The sequence below is a fragment of the Pelophylax lessonae genome (assembly GCF_965119305.1).
Source record: "Pelophylax lessonae genome assembly, chromosome: 4".
Classification (NCBI taxonomy): domain Eukaryota; kingdom Metazoa; phylum Chordata; class Amphibia; order Anura; family Ranidae; genus Pelophylax; species Pelophylax lessonae.
In genome coordinates, this window is record NC_138771.1 from 387,135,781 (window position 1) to 387,151,434 (window position 15,654).

General features: G+C 46.1%; 1 protein-coding gene across 1 annotated transcript in view; it reads right to left on the reverse strand.

Moving 5' to 3' along the window:
• The window catches only part of LOC309554127 (A disintegrin and metalloproteinase with thrombospondin motifs 2-like), a gene marked incomplete at its 5' end in the record, with an annotated part of 1,497,034 nt that overhangs the window by 1,375,571 nt on the left and 105,809 nt on the right, over positions 1-15,654 (reverse strand). The window contains one exon of the mRNA XM_082255680.1: positions 2,544-2,905. Within this exon, the coding sequence (XP_082111806.1) occupies positions 2,544-2,905 (362 nt within the window). The remainder of the gene's footprint in view (positions 1-2,543; positions 2,906-15,654) is intronic.

Here is a 15,654-nt window from a genome sequence, read left to right on the forward strand (position 1 = left end):
GTGTAATGCTCCAGACAGAACTCCTCGCCACCAAAGTAGGGGAGCTGTCAGCCAAGGGACTGCTGCAACTCAGACCCAAGTCCGGTCATATGCGACCCTGCGAGACGTTTAACTTGCGGGCCAGCCTCTGTCCGTGAAGCTATTGTCGCAGCCTACCTAGCGCATAGCTGCCATCTGCACGCACGCGCTGGCTGGGCTGGGGGGACTACTGAATCTATATTATCCAGCCAGTCTCCCCGCTCCACAGTTGATTGTAAATCTCCCAAAAAAAAAAAATACGTAAGGAAGGAGAAAGTTGGTAGGACCAGAGATCCCAGAAGGAGAAAGTTGCTAGGACCAGAGATCCCAGCCGGAAGCCTAGGTCCTTACTGCTGACTAGACAGATTAAACTATAGCAGAGAGGGGGGTTATATACCAGCTGAGGATGGCCCATGTGCATAGCCAGGTGTTTTTTGTTCTGTCTAGTCCTACTCCTGGAGGAGGCAATATAACCCACTACTTATGATTTATGGAGCGCTGTGTCTGTTGATGAACGAAAGAGAAACTGTCAATACTAACTCTTCACCTTGTGTTTTATTTTTATGGATTTTTTTGTCCTTTGAAATAAACTTTTGGATCCTATGTACGTCGGTGTGCAGTCATTCCGTTTTCTGATAATCTACAGTACGAGCCGGAATAGCACATGATTTCTTGAAGCTGAATGATTGTGACAGACCTACCTGGAGCGGTGTATAGTGTTTGGAATGTTGAAACCTAATGCAGTTACCACAATCAAGAATCAATAAACTGCAATAGAATACATTTTGGGGGGCTTAATATCACAAAAATACAACAAAGACGACCCAGGACTGTAGATCTGTTAGAGTCCTATATCAGGCAAGAATGGGACAGTATTCCTCTCCCAAAAGTCCAGCAACTGGTCTCCTCAGTTCCCAGATATTTACACTTCAAAATTCTGAATTAGAAATCCTGAATTAATTTTTAAAAAAATGACCGCACATTTTCCCAGTTTCTATTGTGAATAAAAAGTGGTATGGGTTTATGAGATTTGCCAATTATTGAATTCTGTTTTATGTAGATTTTAAACTTTTTTGGAATTGGGGTTGTATTTAAAAAGACTTCAAATGTATATATACATGAAGCACATCAAAATAATATATTTGCCAATTATTAACCACTTGCTGACCAGTCACTGGGACTGTACTGCGGCAAAGTGGCTCGAATCTGTCCAGCGACGTAGACCTACGTCGTTTGACTCCTCCCCTTGTGGGCGGCGCTCGCTCCCGCTGTTTTCAGTCACAGCGGGAGTCGGGCCAGGGGAAGAGTAGTGGCGATCGCCGCTGCTCTTCCCCGATCGTCGGGGAATCGAGTTTGGAGATCCGCCCGCTTGTGTAAACAAAGCGGGCGGGTCTCTTAAGTGACAAACAGTGACAGATTGCAGGGTTCAGCATAGCTGAACATACGATCTGTCCCTGTGTCACTCAGTCACCTACGTCGCTGGACTCCTCCCCTTGTGGGCGGCGCTCGCTCCCGCTGTTTTCAGTCACAGCGGGAGTCAGACCAGGGGAGGAGCAGCGGCGATCGCCGGGGAATCAAGTTTGGAGATCCGCCCGCTTGTGTAAACAAAGCGGGCGGATCTCCTAAGTGACAAACAGTGACAGATTGCAGGGTTCAGCATATCTGAACATGCGATCTGTCCCTGTGTCACTCAGTCACCAGCCCCCACACACGTTAGTAAGCACCAGGCATACATTAACCCCTCCCTCTCCAATAAAATTAACCCCTTCCCTGCCAGTGTCATTTTTACAGTAACAGTACATATTTATAGCACTGATTACTGTAGAAATGTCACTGGTACCCCCAAAAGTGTCAAAAATTTCAGTCAAGGGTCCGATCTGTCCGCCGCAATGTCGCAGTCCCACAAAAAAAAAAAAAAAACGCAGATCGCCGCCATTACTCGTTAAAAAAAAAAAAAAACATCAAAAAAGACAGAAATCTTTCCCTTAGTTGGTAAACGCAATAACTTCTGCGCAAACCAATTAAAATACGCTTATTGTGATTTTTTTTACCAAACATAGGTAGCAAAAAACAAATTGGCCAAAAATTTTAAAAGATGTTGATTTTTACATTTTTTTTTTGGGGGGGGGGGGATTTCATATAAAAAATTTGGAAATATTGTTATTTTTTCAAAATTTACGCTCTTTTTTTGTTTATAGCGCAAAAAGTAAAAAATAGCACAGGTAATCAAATACCACCAAAAGAAAGCTCTGTTTGTGGGAAAAAAAGGACGTAAATTTTGTTTGGGTACGGCATCGCACGACCGTGCAATTGTCAGTTAAAGTCGCACAGTGCCGAATCGCAAAAAGTGGCCTGGACGTAAGACAGCAAAATCCTCCGGTGGTAAAGTGGTTAAAAAAAAAGTAAACATACATGGTTTTAAACTTGTATGTAATAACTAATAAATTAAGTGCATAGCTTGGGTTTCTGGATTCTATGACACTAATACTGTAGAGTTGTCATTTTTATTAATATATGTAACTTACCAGTCCATCACAGTTGCTAATGGCAACAGAGGTATTGGCCATATTTGTTATATCTCCGACATACAGGCAGTTTTTATTATGAAGATCTATTGCAAGCACATTGGAATCTTCCTCCCACTCTACTGTAGCTCCAGGTGCAATTAGTTTAGAGTTCAGCTTTAACCTTAGATGAAAGTCTTTGCCAAAAATAGTAACATTATAATAAATCTTATTATCACTGGATTTATTGTTGAGGTCTTGAACATCCCTTTGATAACGTGCCCTGTGCCTTTTTGACACTTCATGAGACAGAAAATTACCCTCTGAATCTGTACTGATCGGAGTTACAATGCTGTATTCTTCTATCTTCTGCAAAAGGGAATCTGAAAAATGAAACAAATATGTTGTGAAACATAAATCCAATAAAGACCGTAAAAGCAATACCTTTCCATTATTCCAGTTTTCTTGTTTATTCATACTTGACATGCAAGAGTACTAATACCAACAACAGGTATTTTTTGTTTGTTTTTTTACAAAAAACTGAATGACAACATTTACTTATTAGGCCAAAAACAAAATTCAATTAGTTGCTCATTTTAGGCTCGGTTTCCACTAGTGCGACTTGCGGTGCGACTTGACACATGTCAAGTCGCACAGCAAGTCAAAACCCATTGTTTTCAATGGGGCACGTTTCCACTGCCGCGGCTTCAGTTGCCGCGACCTCAAAAGTAAATCGTGTACTACTTTTGAGCGCGACTTCCCTCTATATATGAGGGACAAGTCTAACTGAAGCCGTGGTTTACTTTTGCTACGAAGTCGTGCTAGAAGTAGCACGACTTCGTAGCCGCACTAGTGGAAACCGAGGCTAAGAGATGAACACATCATTAAAGCACCAATGAACATCCGCTGAATAGAGAATACATTAGCCCCTTGAAACGTCATGCCTTTCCAATACTATTGTGTCAATCTGATGGGCAACACAAACTGCATAATAGGGCATGATCTAGACTGCCCTGATTTGCAGCAATCAATCTAAACAAACATTTTTAGTGGTTCATAACAAAGCCTTTTGTTTAAAGAAAAAAAAAAAAGAGTTTCCCCAACTTTCTAGTATGAAGCATACTAAAAAAATGGGAGGATTGTATGAATGACTCTAAAATTAACTTTTTTGCACAGTGGACAGTCTAAGGTAATCTTATTTTTTGCCACAATTTGTTTGGAAATAAATAGAAAACACGCTGATAGTGAGGTGGTTTAAAAATAAAAAAAATTGGATTTTGACTTACCGTAAAATCCTTTTCTCTTAAGCTCATTGACAGACGCAGTCCTCTTTGATTAATATCAGTAGGGTTATACTGCCCCCTACAGGAGTAGGACACTAGGCAGGAAAAACGTTCTGGCCACACCTTAGGGGCAGTCCCAGAGGGTATATCTCTCTCCCTGCTACAGGATGTCAGTTATGTAACAAAGCAGTGTCAAAGAATTTAACCCAACCCAACTCCAAAATAGAGGGGCGGGTACTGCGTCTGTCAATGAGCTTAAGAGAAAAGGATTTTACGGTAAGTCAAAAATCCAATTTTCTCTGTCGCTCATTGACAGACGCAGTCCTCTTTGATTAATATCAGTAGGGACGTCCCAAAGCAGTGCCACAAATGAGGGGTGGGATAACGGAAATCAAAATCCAATCCAGAAGGCCCAACCGGTGCCAACCAGAAGTCTTAAAGGCTCATCGGACAAAAGGATGAGACTCAACTGAAAACCCAACAAAAAACCCTCGAGGTAGATCACCGGTCTCCTCAAACAGCGGCCTGCAGAACCTTGCGGCCAAAAGAGGCATCTGCCGATGCCAGCACATCAACTTTGTAAAATTTTGTAAAGGTATGAACCGACGACCAGGTAGCCGCCTTGCAAACCTGAACCACTGACGCCTGATGGCGGAAGGCCCAGGAAGCACTAAGCGCCCGAGTGGAGTGCACCTTAACAGGGAACGGAGGAACCCGACCCTTAATCGAATAAGCCTGTACCACCGTCTGTCTGATCCATCTAGAGATAGTCGCGGCAGACGCAGGCAACCCTTTTCTAGGGCCATCCGTGATCACAAAAAGTGAATCCGTCTTACAGAAAGATTCCGTAGTAGTCAAGTACACCCTGATCGCCCGAACCACATCCAAGGAGTGTAACGCAAACTCCCGAGGATGACTGGGCTTAGGACACAGGAAAGGTAGCACAATATCCTCATTTAGATGAAAATCTGAAACCACCTTAGGAAGGAAGGATGGATTCGGACGAAGAACCACCTTATCCCTATGAACCACCAGATATGGGGAACGACAGGACAATGCGGCCAGTTCTGACACCCTGCGTGCAGAAGTGATAGCCACCAAAAAGGCCACCTTCTGGGATAAAGTAAGCAAGGGAATCTCCCTAATATTTTCAAAAGGAGGTTTCTGAAGAACCGACAACACCAAATTAAGATCCCAGGGCGACAAGGGCGCGCACCGGAGGAGCCAGGTGCCGCACCCCCTGGATGAAATTCCGCACCAAGGACTGAGTAGCCAGAGGCTTCTGAAAAAAAGATTGTTAATGCTGAAACCTGACCCTTGATAGTGCTCAAGGCCAGTTTCTGCTCAACCCCCTGTTGCAGAAAAGCCAATATTCGGGCCACCGAGTAAGAACGTGGAGGAAACCCAAGTGATTCACACCACGCGATATAAGACTTCTATGTGCGATGATAGACTTTTCAAACTAGAGATTCCCTGGTCCGTTCGCTCAGCCGGATCCGATTGTCCAGGGAATCGGGATTCCGGTTCCATTTGAGAAGAATCTCCTTTTGAAGAATACGGGTATGAGACTGGGCAAACGGTACTGCCTCGAAGGAGGCCACCATCAGTCCCAGGACCCTCATGCAAGTCCGCAGGGAAGGCCAGTTGACGGTCAATAATAACTGAGTCGTCGACTGAATCTTCCGGAGTTTCTCCGCCGGGAGAAACACTTTTGCCAAGGATGTATCCAAAGTTAGGCCCAGATAGTTCAGTCTCCTGGTGGGGACCAGGGATGATTTCTGCCGGTTCACTAGCCACCCGAACTCTTCCAAAGAGATCATAGTGACCTCCAAGTTTAGCAACAGAGCCTGCGGAGACTCCGCACGAAGAAGAAGGTCGTCTAGGTAGCCTAGAACCGAAATGCCCCGCTGTCGCAACAGCGCCAAGACTGGGGCCAAAACCTTTGTGAAGACCCGGAGAGCAGAGGCGAGACCAAAGGGTAACGCCGCAAACTGATAATGGTTCTCTCCCACGAAAAAGCGAAGGAAACGCTGATGTCCTGTGTAAATGGGAATGTGAAGATAGGCATCCTTGATGTCTATGGACGCCAGAAAATCCCCCTGATGCAGGGAGGCCACTACTGTGCGAATGGACTCCATCTTGAATTTTTGCACCCGGACAAAATGATTGAGTGCTCTCAAGTCCAGAATTGGACGCACCTTGCCCTCTTTTCTGGGTATTGTGAATAGGTTCGAATAGAACCCCTGAAAACGTTCTGTCCAAGGAACGGGGACCACCACTCCTTGTTGCATCAAATCCGTCACTGCCCCCCGCAAAGCTTCTAAGCGATCCGGGGATAGTCGGATATTGGAAGGGAAGAACCGCACCGGTGGAAGTGATCGAAACTCGATCTTGTATCCCGACCGTATGACCTCTTGAACCCATTTGTCTGGAATCCTGGAGAGCCATGGGTCCGGAAACCGGTGAAGACGTCCCCCCACCCCAGATATGGGTGGGGGCGCACCTTCAGGCTGTAGTGGTCTTATCTTCAGGTCTGGCAGAGCTGGACCTTTGTTTACCCGACCAGCGCCCTTTGAAACCTCCTGGGGGGGGGGCTTTGGAGGACTTCGCCTTATCGCCCGCCCCAGAGGAGCGAAAAAACTTTTTATGAGCGGAAAAGGAAGGTCCCCGTCTGCGACGAGGTCCTTTCCCCTTAGTAGCCTGTGGTAAAAAGGTGCTCTTGCCACCAGTGAGACCCTTGATGATCTCATCCAAGGTGGCACCAAACAGGCGATCCCCTTGAAAGGGGAGATTAGCCAAAGCTTTTTTGGAAGCTTGATCCGCCGACCAGCATTTTAACCACAGCATACGCCGAAGGACCACCGCCGAGATCGATACGCGCCCCATTAAATGGAGCGGCGTCCAGGGCGGCGTCACAGACAAACTGCAGCGCTTGTACCATCTGCTCCAGCAAGTCCGAAACTGCCGGGGGGAGACTTCTCCCCTCCAGATCTCGGCATAACAACTTGGTCCACTCTGTCAATGTTTGTGCAACCAGAGCAATGGTGAATACTGGCCTTAAGGCTGACCCTATCAAGGAAAATATAGAGCGGGATATAGATTCCGCTTTACGGTCCACCGGATCCCGAAAAGACGGAGCGTCCTCCACCGGGATAACAGTAGCTTTATTTAGTCTGTAAATCGGTGAATCCACCGACGGTGGTACCGTCCATTTATTGAGGGATTCTTCAAACGGATAGCGTCTAGCAATCCGTTTGGAAATACCAGGGGCTTGTTTTGGACGGACCCATTCTTCCTTAATTATATCTTGAAAACATTTGGGCAAAGGAAACACCTTTGCCATTTTGGTAGGCTTGCGAGTACCAAAAGCAATTTCAGTATCAACTGCTTCCGTAGGTATAAGCTCAAGTCTTAAAGTTTCCCGCACAGACACAATTAGTGCATCTACCAGCGCTTCATCTTGCGCTATAGCGGAGGCAGAAATGTCTTCCTCGCTATCCGAGTAGATGGGATACGAGGCACTAGCCCCAGAAGAGGGACCTGCAGCCGCTGCGACAGGCTCAGAATCTGTATCTGAAGTGTCAGACGAAATAGGGGTAGGCGGGGGTCGCTTTTTCGCCCCCCGTCACTGACAGGCCACATCCACCCGGGATACAAAAGACTCCAAAACCGCTGACAATGCATCAATAGTAAGTGGAGAACTGGAGGGTCCTGCGGCCACCTCGAGGGGATCAGGTGGGGATACATGTGTGGCAGGGTCCATGATAAATCCAGGAACACCTGTCAGCAAACAAGGATTGCAAAAGAAAAAACTTTTTTTTTTTTTTGTATGTAATCCCTCAGCGCAACAGCGCCCCTCAATGCCACCTGCTTCGGACCCCCACAGAGAGAGAGAGAGAGAGACCCCAAGGGCTCACCACCTGATGCACATAAGCTTCTACCGAACTGCTCTCAGCGCTGTCCTTACAGAACAGGAAGTCTTATGGATCGATTTACCCGGGTAAAGGAGGTGGCTCCGCCCCTTTACACGTCTTCCGACACTCCCACCGCTGCTCCACGAGGTAGCTGGGTGTATCCAAGATGGCCGCCGCCATACAGGAGACATTAGGCTACGACAAAATGGCGGCCCGCGGAAGGATGGCGGCTCCGTGCGGCCCGTGGAGGGATGGCGGTCCGTGCAGCTGCACGATAGGTAGGTGCCTGATAGTATCACCCCTCTGCATGACTGTTTCAACAGTAACGCCAGCGGCGCCCTGTCTCTATCCTTGACCGACATCAGTCCTGGATTCCTTAGTCCTTTTAAAATGCAGGCTTTCCAGACTCATATAGATTGTCAGCTCCCAAACCAAGCCTCCTGGAGTGGTATACCTTACTCACCAACTCACACTAGCAAGGGGGAGATATGTGAAGTGTGTCACAGGATAGAGGGGAACCCGGGATATGAGGGTCCGACCATCCACAGAGGGGCCCGCATCTATTCCGAAAACCTGACAGGGGGGAGAGGGGGAACATTCTACTCACCATACCGGAACAGGCGGGCACCCACTCCTAACAGAACCCCTCTCCACCGAGGTGGGGGGGCTGTCGACCAATACGGACGCGGCGACTCAGTTTTCGACTGGTCGTAGGCGTCCTGGCGAGACGTTTAACTCGCGGGGCCAGTCCCCGTCCAGTGGGACTATGTCGCGGCCGACCCAGCGCGGAGCTAGAGCCTGCACGAGCTCGTGGCCGGCTGGGGTGACCACTGGATCTCAACATCCAGCCCGTCGCCCAGCTCCAGCATAATTGCTTGAAGATCTCACAGGAACAAAAAAACTGGAGAGAAAAAGCTAACTAAAAAAGATTTATCTAAAAAAGCTTGCCAGGACCAGAGATCCCAGCAAGGAACTTAGGTCCTTACTCCTGACTAGGCAGAAAAAAACTGACATCCTGTAGCAGGGAGAGAGAGGATATACCCTCTGGGACTGCCCCTAAGGTGTGGCCAGAACGTTTTTCCTGCCTAGTGTCCTACTCCTGTAGGGGGCAGTATATTAATATTAATCAAAGAGGACTGCGTCTGTCAATGAGCGACAGAGAAATTAATTTTGACATACCTGTACATTCCCTATCTTGCAGTGCAATAGAGGATGCAAGCAGAATATTAATACACCATGGGTTTTATGTATGCACCTTCACTCGGTGTCCTCATTTTTTTAGCAATGGAGAGTAGCTAAGACACAGCAGCGAGGGGGGCCTGTTCTGTACTCCAAGGTATGAAAAGTAAATAAAAAATGGGATTTTTGTACCTACCGTAAAATCCATTTCTCTAAATTCATTGACTGACACAGCTCTCCATTCAGAACCACAGAGATATACTGGCCCCTACAGGAGTAGGACACTAGGCAGAAAAAAAAGACTTGGCTAAACCAATGGGCAGTTCTAGGTGGTACACATCCCCCTCTCTGCTATAGGTAGCAAGCAGTGTCGGAAGTATTACAACTCCATAGAGGGGTGGGTGCTGTGTCCGTCAATTAAATCAGAGAAATAGATTTTATGGTAAGTACAAAAATCCCATTTGTTAAGTTCATTGACGACACAGCTCTCCATTATTTAGAACCACAGGGACATTCCCAAGCAGTGCCAAACAGGAGGGGTGGGACAACAAAAAATTCCTAGGCTAAAAACAATAGCCAACCAGATAAAACAGGAGCTCAGCAAAAACAACTGGAGCCCAACCGCGCATTCATCCAAGGCTTGGCAGTTCCTAAATGTTTTGCAGGACAATTTCATGGGTCAGATGGTAAACGCACCGACAAGGAACAATGCGGTACTAGACCTACTGATCACCAACAATACAGACCAGCTCACAGATATAGAAATACGGGGCAACTTAGCAAACAGTGACCATAGGTCAATTAGTTTCAGTATAAATCATAGCAATAGAAAACACAAGGGTAATATAAGGACACCGAATTTCGAAAAGAGCCAATTTCCCAAAACTGCACTCTTTGCTAGAAAATATAAAATGGGATAGAACCCTGGAAACAAAGAACACAGAGGAAAAAATGGGAGTGCTTCAAGAGCATACTAAACAAAGGGATTGGCCAGTGCATTCCAAAAGGGTATACATATAAAAGAACAAAAGCAAACCCTGGGTGGCTAAACTCCAACATAAAAAGGCATATTAATACTAAAGAAAGGGCATTCAAAAAAATACAAGGCTGAGGGGTCATTGGCAGCATTCCAACATTACAAAGAGTGCAATAAGAAATGTAAAGGCAAAATCAAGGCGACTAAAATAGAACAGGAGAGACATAGCGAAAGAGTAAAAAAAAACCCAAGAAATTCTTTAAGTATATAAATAGTAAGAAAGCGAGACCAGAACACATTGGCCCCATAAAAAGACGAAAAAGGAAATCTGGCCACAGAGGACAGAGAGAAGGCGAAAGTGTTAAATAATTTCTTCACAACAGAATTGGGGGGCTACCCTAAACCAGCTTGTAATGCTAAATTAATTAATACACCCCAGGAAGTACCCCCATGGTTAACAGAAGATAGACTTAGAACTAAACTAGAGAAACTTAACAAAAATAAATCACCGGGACTGGATGGCTTGCACCCGAGGGTTCTTAAGGAACTCCAGGAAAGCCAGGAGATAGTCAGACCATTATTCTTGATCTTGGTGGATAGTCTTGGTGGGAATGGTGCCAGCTGATTGGAAAAAAGCCAACGTGTTATCAATATTTAAAAATGGGCCAAGATATATCCCGGGTAAGTATAGGCCGGTCAGCATAACATCTGTAGTCTGCAAGATTTTGGAGGGGATGTTAAGGGACTATATACAAGACTTTAGTAATGGAAACGGTATTAGTAGTAATCAGCATGGCTTCATGAAAAATCATTCTTGCCAGACCAATCTATTAACCTTCGACGATGAAGTGAGTTGCCATCTAGATAAAGGAAGGGCTGTGGATGTGTTGTATCTGGATTTTGCAAAGGCATTTGACACAGTTACTGTACTAACTACGGTACCTATAAAAGAGGAGAGTCGGGACTTTAGATGAAAAACATGACCAGGCTGTCAGGAGCAATAAAATACCTTTATTAATGTAACAAGTATTGAACATCATCATAAAATATTTCACAGTATAGTAAAGCGTGATTCCATTGGAGGAATATAATGACTGGTAAATCATCCTCAAATCCAGTGTTCATAAAAATAAAACAGGTATTGAAACCACAGTAATGTAGTCGTTGGATAAAAAAATCACATCGTAGACTCAAAATTGCATTAATGGTAGAGTAGTAGTATGATCATAACATCAGAAGACTCGACGCGTATCGTGGACCAACTGTGCCACTTCATCAGGAGTAATTGTTTTGTTCATATCTAAAAAACGTATATATATATAAAACTGTATGAGGATCAACAACAATAATATAAAATGAAGACTGGACAGACGAGGAAGGGGGAAAGTAAATCCCCCAATATACTAAAGGCTTACATTGCAAATGGAGTCGGGACTGGCACAGGAGATGGAACATGGCACCAGGGGTCTCCCACGGGAGCTGAGGGCTTGCAGGGCAGGCAGGCAAAAGCGGAGAAGCCACACATCGGAGGGTGTGGTCTAAGTGGAATAAATATAAAAATGCATATAAGCAGCAAAAGGGGGATGTCCAAAAGTAATATAGGTAAAGTGTACTTGGTAAAAATGTGACTGAGATAGGGGTATATCATGGTGCTGCTTATAGAATGCAAATACAGGAAGATAATCCGTAGGGCGTGCAAGTGTTGGTCTTTGGTCCAGGTATTTAGGGTAACACCAAGTGAGAATAGAGCGTGGGTGTGTAGGACTAAGTGATCAAGAGGTGAAGCCAGTTAAAAGAAAAAATAGGAGCCATGAAACTGGAAGCACACATGGAAGATAAAACATGGTGCAGGCATGAATAGAATTGCAGAGGAAAGGAAAGAACGACCAAACCAAAACCCATAGATATAGAGAGGTATGGAAAGTGAGTAGCTGGAGAGAAGTAAAAGAATGAAGGATAATGTCAGAGCCATAGATCAGACCACAACCAAGTGTGTTCCCATCCGCAAGATACCTACCCATGCTGCGGTCCCACCGTCACGCCTGTGTATATCACCGGATCCCCAAGCGGGTAGTGGACGCGGAAGCGGACGGACCCGCAGGGAACCTAAATACACGTGGAGTGGAGTGAGGCAGTCGGCGCAATGACGCCAATGCACATCGGCTCCACGTTTTATCTTCCATGTGTGCTTCCAGTTTCACTGCTCCTATTTTTCTTTTAACTGGCTTCACCTCTTGATCACTTAGTCCTACACACCCACGCTCTATTCTCACTTGGTGTTACCCTAAATATACCCCTATCTCAGTCACATTTTTACCAAGCACACTTTACCTATATTACTTTTGGACATCCCCCTTTTGCCGCGTATATGCATTTTTATATTTATTCCACTTAGACCACACCCTCCGATGTGTGGCTTCTCCACTTTTGCCTGCCTGCCCTGCGAGCCCTCAGCTCCCGTGGGAGACCCCTGGTGCCATGTTCCATCTCCTGTGCCAGTCCCGACTCCATTTGCAACGTAAGCCTTTGGTATATTGGGGGATTTACTTTCCCCCTTCCTCGTCTGTCCAGTCTTCATTTTATATTATTGTTGTTGATCCTCATACATTTATATTTATATATATATATATATATATATATATATATATATATATATATATATATATATATATATATATATATATATATATATATATATATATATATATATATATATATATATACACGTTTTTTAGATATGAACAAAACATTTACTCCTGATGAAGTCCTGTGGAAGGTACTCTACCCCCCTGAGACTCTTAATGAGGTCATCCAGGGTAGCCCCAAACAGGCGATCGCCTTGAAAGGGTAAATCAGTCAGCTTTTTTTTTTTGAAGCCTGGACGAAAGACCAACACTTGCACGCCCAAGCACCACTGCCAAAACAGATAGCTTAGAAATCAGCACCAAAGAGTCATCGCAGACGAACTGCAGCCCCTGGACCAACCGGTCCGCCAACTCAGCTAAAGCAGGGTTAATCTGCCCACCCTCTAGGTCATGGCACAAAAGTTTTGCCCATTAAGTTAGTGTTTGCGACACCAGGGCAATGGTCAGGACTGGCCTAAGTGCTGAGCTAGCAATATTGGACATATTGGGGGCCACAGACTCTGCTTCCTGTCAGCCAGATCTTTAAAAGCCAGATTTTGCCCTGTTCAACCTGGAGACAGGGGGGTCCACCACTGGTGGTACAGTCCACTTCTTGAGGAGTGACTCCTTAAAAGGGGTACCTCACAGCAAAGCATTCAGGAGCCACAAAGGGGCGTTTTGGGCACCATTCCTTCTAGACAAAATTTGTCAAAAAATAGGAGTGATAAGTTAACACTTTTGCAGTGAGAGACGGCTTATGGGTGCAAAAAAGGACAAGCACCTCCGCCGCATCCTCTATTTTTAAAGTTTACCGCAGATGTATTTATTTCATCAACTAGTGCCTTCTCAGCTAGCTACAGGTGTGGAGGAATCATCCTTATCTGATAAAATCAGGGAGCGTGGCTGTAATTCCCGCAGCCGAGTCAGATTCAGGATCTGATGAGACAGATAAATGAAGGGGAAGGCAGGGAATGCCACCTCCACCCAGGAAACAAAGGACTCCAGGACTGCCGGCAGTGCATCAATGGGTGGTTGGGACCCTGAGAGACCTGCAGCCTCTAAGAGGGGGTCAGGTGGGGAAACATGCTCCTGAGACTCCAAAAGTAAAAAGAGAGATCCACCACAAAGTGTCTAGCACTGCTTCGGGACACCCAACCGCACCGGTAGCACCACCAGCAAGCAGAGCCCCCCAAAACCTGCAGCAGATAGAGGGGAGGTACCCCACCAGATTCACCACCCCACCAGAGTAGCACCGGTCTGTGCCAGAGATAGCCTAGCTACACGTGCGGCATCCAGGGGAAAGGAAAACCTAGGAGTCAACACCAGGGGAAAAGGAGGAGCTCCCACAGCCAAAAATCGCCGCACAGAGGCTACACTGTTATGGCCGATGGTCACAAGAAGCACACAGGCCCCAAAGAAATTGCATCAGCTATGGCAAAATGGCTCCACAGGGCTCCTAGGAGGGATCCCTGGAGCCCTGACAGAGAGGGGGGATCTGGGCACAGGACCACCATTAGCAGCCAGCCCCCCCAAACCTGTGAAGCCAGTCTGCTTGGGGCGGCGCCCCCCCACTGGTACAGTGCATCACACCATCCCCACCCACTTTCCAACCACCAGGCTACCCCCCAGAGGAGGGAGGGTGGGGATAACAAATTGACCCACAGGGAACAAACATAAAAGGAGGGGTCTGAGGGGAGCCCACAGGTCTTACCGTCCCAGGGAGGGGCCTGCATCCACCCCAAACCCATCAAGGGGGTGAGGGGGAACAGCTACTCACCATACCAGAAACCAGGCAGGCAGCACTACAGACAGAACCTTCTCCATCGAAATGGGGCTGTTGGCCAGGAGGAATGATGCGACTTAAGACGAGACCAGGTTGTATGCGACCTTGTGAGACATTTCATTTGCAGGCCCCCGTCCAGTAGGGCTATGTCGCAGCCAATCTAGCATGGAGCTTTGGTCTGCGTGTGCTCACTGGCCAAACTGGGGAGACCAGTGGATCTAGATATCCAGCCCATTGCCCAGTCCAGCAGTTGATTGTAGATCTCACAGGAAAAAAAAACAGGAGAAAAAAAGCCATTAAAAAAAAAAGGGAACAATTGCCAGGACCAGAGATGCAGGCAGGGAACTACATCTTTACTCCTGACAGAAAAAAATTGAAGGTCTATAGCTGAGGGGGGGGGGGGGGGTTTGGAGTATACCACCGTAGGACTGCCCATAGGTGTAGCCAAGTCTTTTTTCTGCCTCGTGTCCTACTCCTGTAGAGGACAGTATAACCTGTGATTCTGAATAATGGAGAGCTGTGTCAATCAATGAACAAAATATCTAACATCTAACGTGTCAGGAAGTGTAATGGTTTCAAAAACACTTACATGGCCATCTTAACGATTGGAATATACAGGGTATACAGGGATATGGGAAATGTTTTTGACGTAAACACACCCACACCAGTTCAACTGGATGGACTGGTGTCTTTATTCCACCTTATCAACTAGAACTATGTATTAGTAAAGATCACAGGCAAGTAGGTCATACATCATGGGTCAACCCCAAGCAATAAATAGGAAGATTGGCAATGAGGCAAACAGAACTGTGCCAACAGGTCCAACAGCAATGGTAAGACGACCTCAGAGAGCAGCTGCAAGAACCTGGTTAGCACTTTCACCTAGCAGCAAGAGGGTCGCTGGTTCGAATCCCAACCACGACACTACCTGCCTGGAGTTTGCATGTTCTCCCTGTGCCTGCGTGGGTTTCCTCCGGGTACTCCGGTTTCCTCCCACACTCCAAAGACATGCTGGTAGGTTAATTGGATCCTGTATAACATTGGCCCTACTGTGTATGTATGTGAGTTAGGGACCTTAGATTGTAAACTCCTTGAGGGCAGGGACTGATGTGAATGTGCAATGTATATGTAAAGTGCTGCGTAAATTGACAGCGCTATATAAGTACCTGAAATAAATAAATAAATAAAATAAACCTGCAGTGTTTTTCGCCTTCCTCTGGATCAACCGTGACTGTAGAATGGTTTAAAATGTGATTGTATGTTTTTTTTTTTTTTTTCCTTTTTCTCTTTTATTGGCTTAACTAGATGGACTTGTGTCTTTTTGTGACTATGTAACCTTGCAACCAAATTCCGCATCAGCAGTAGACTGGACG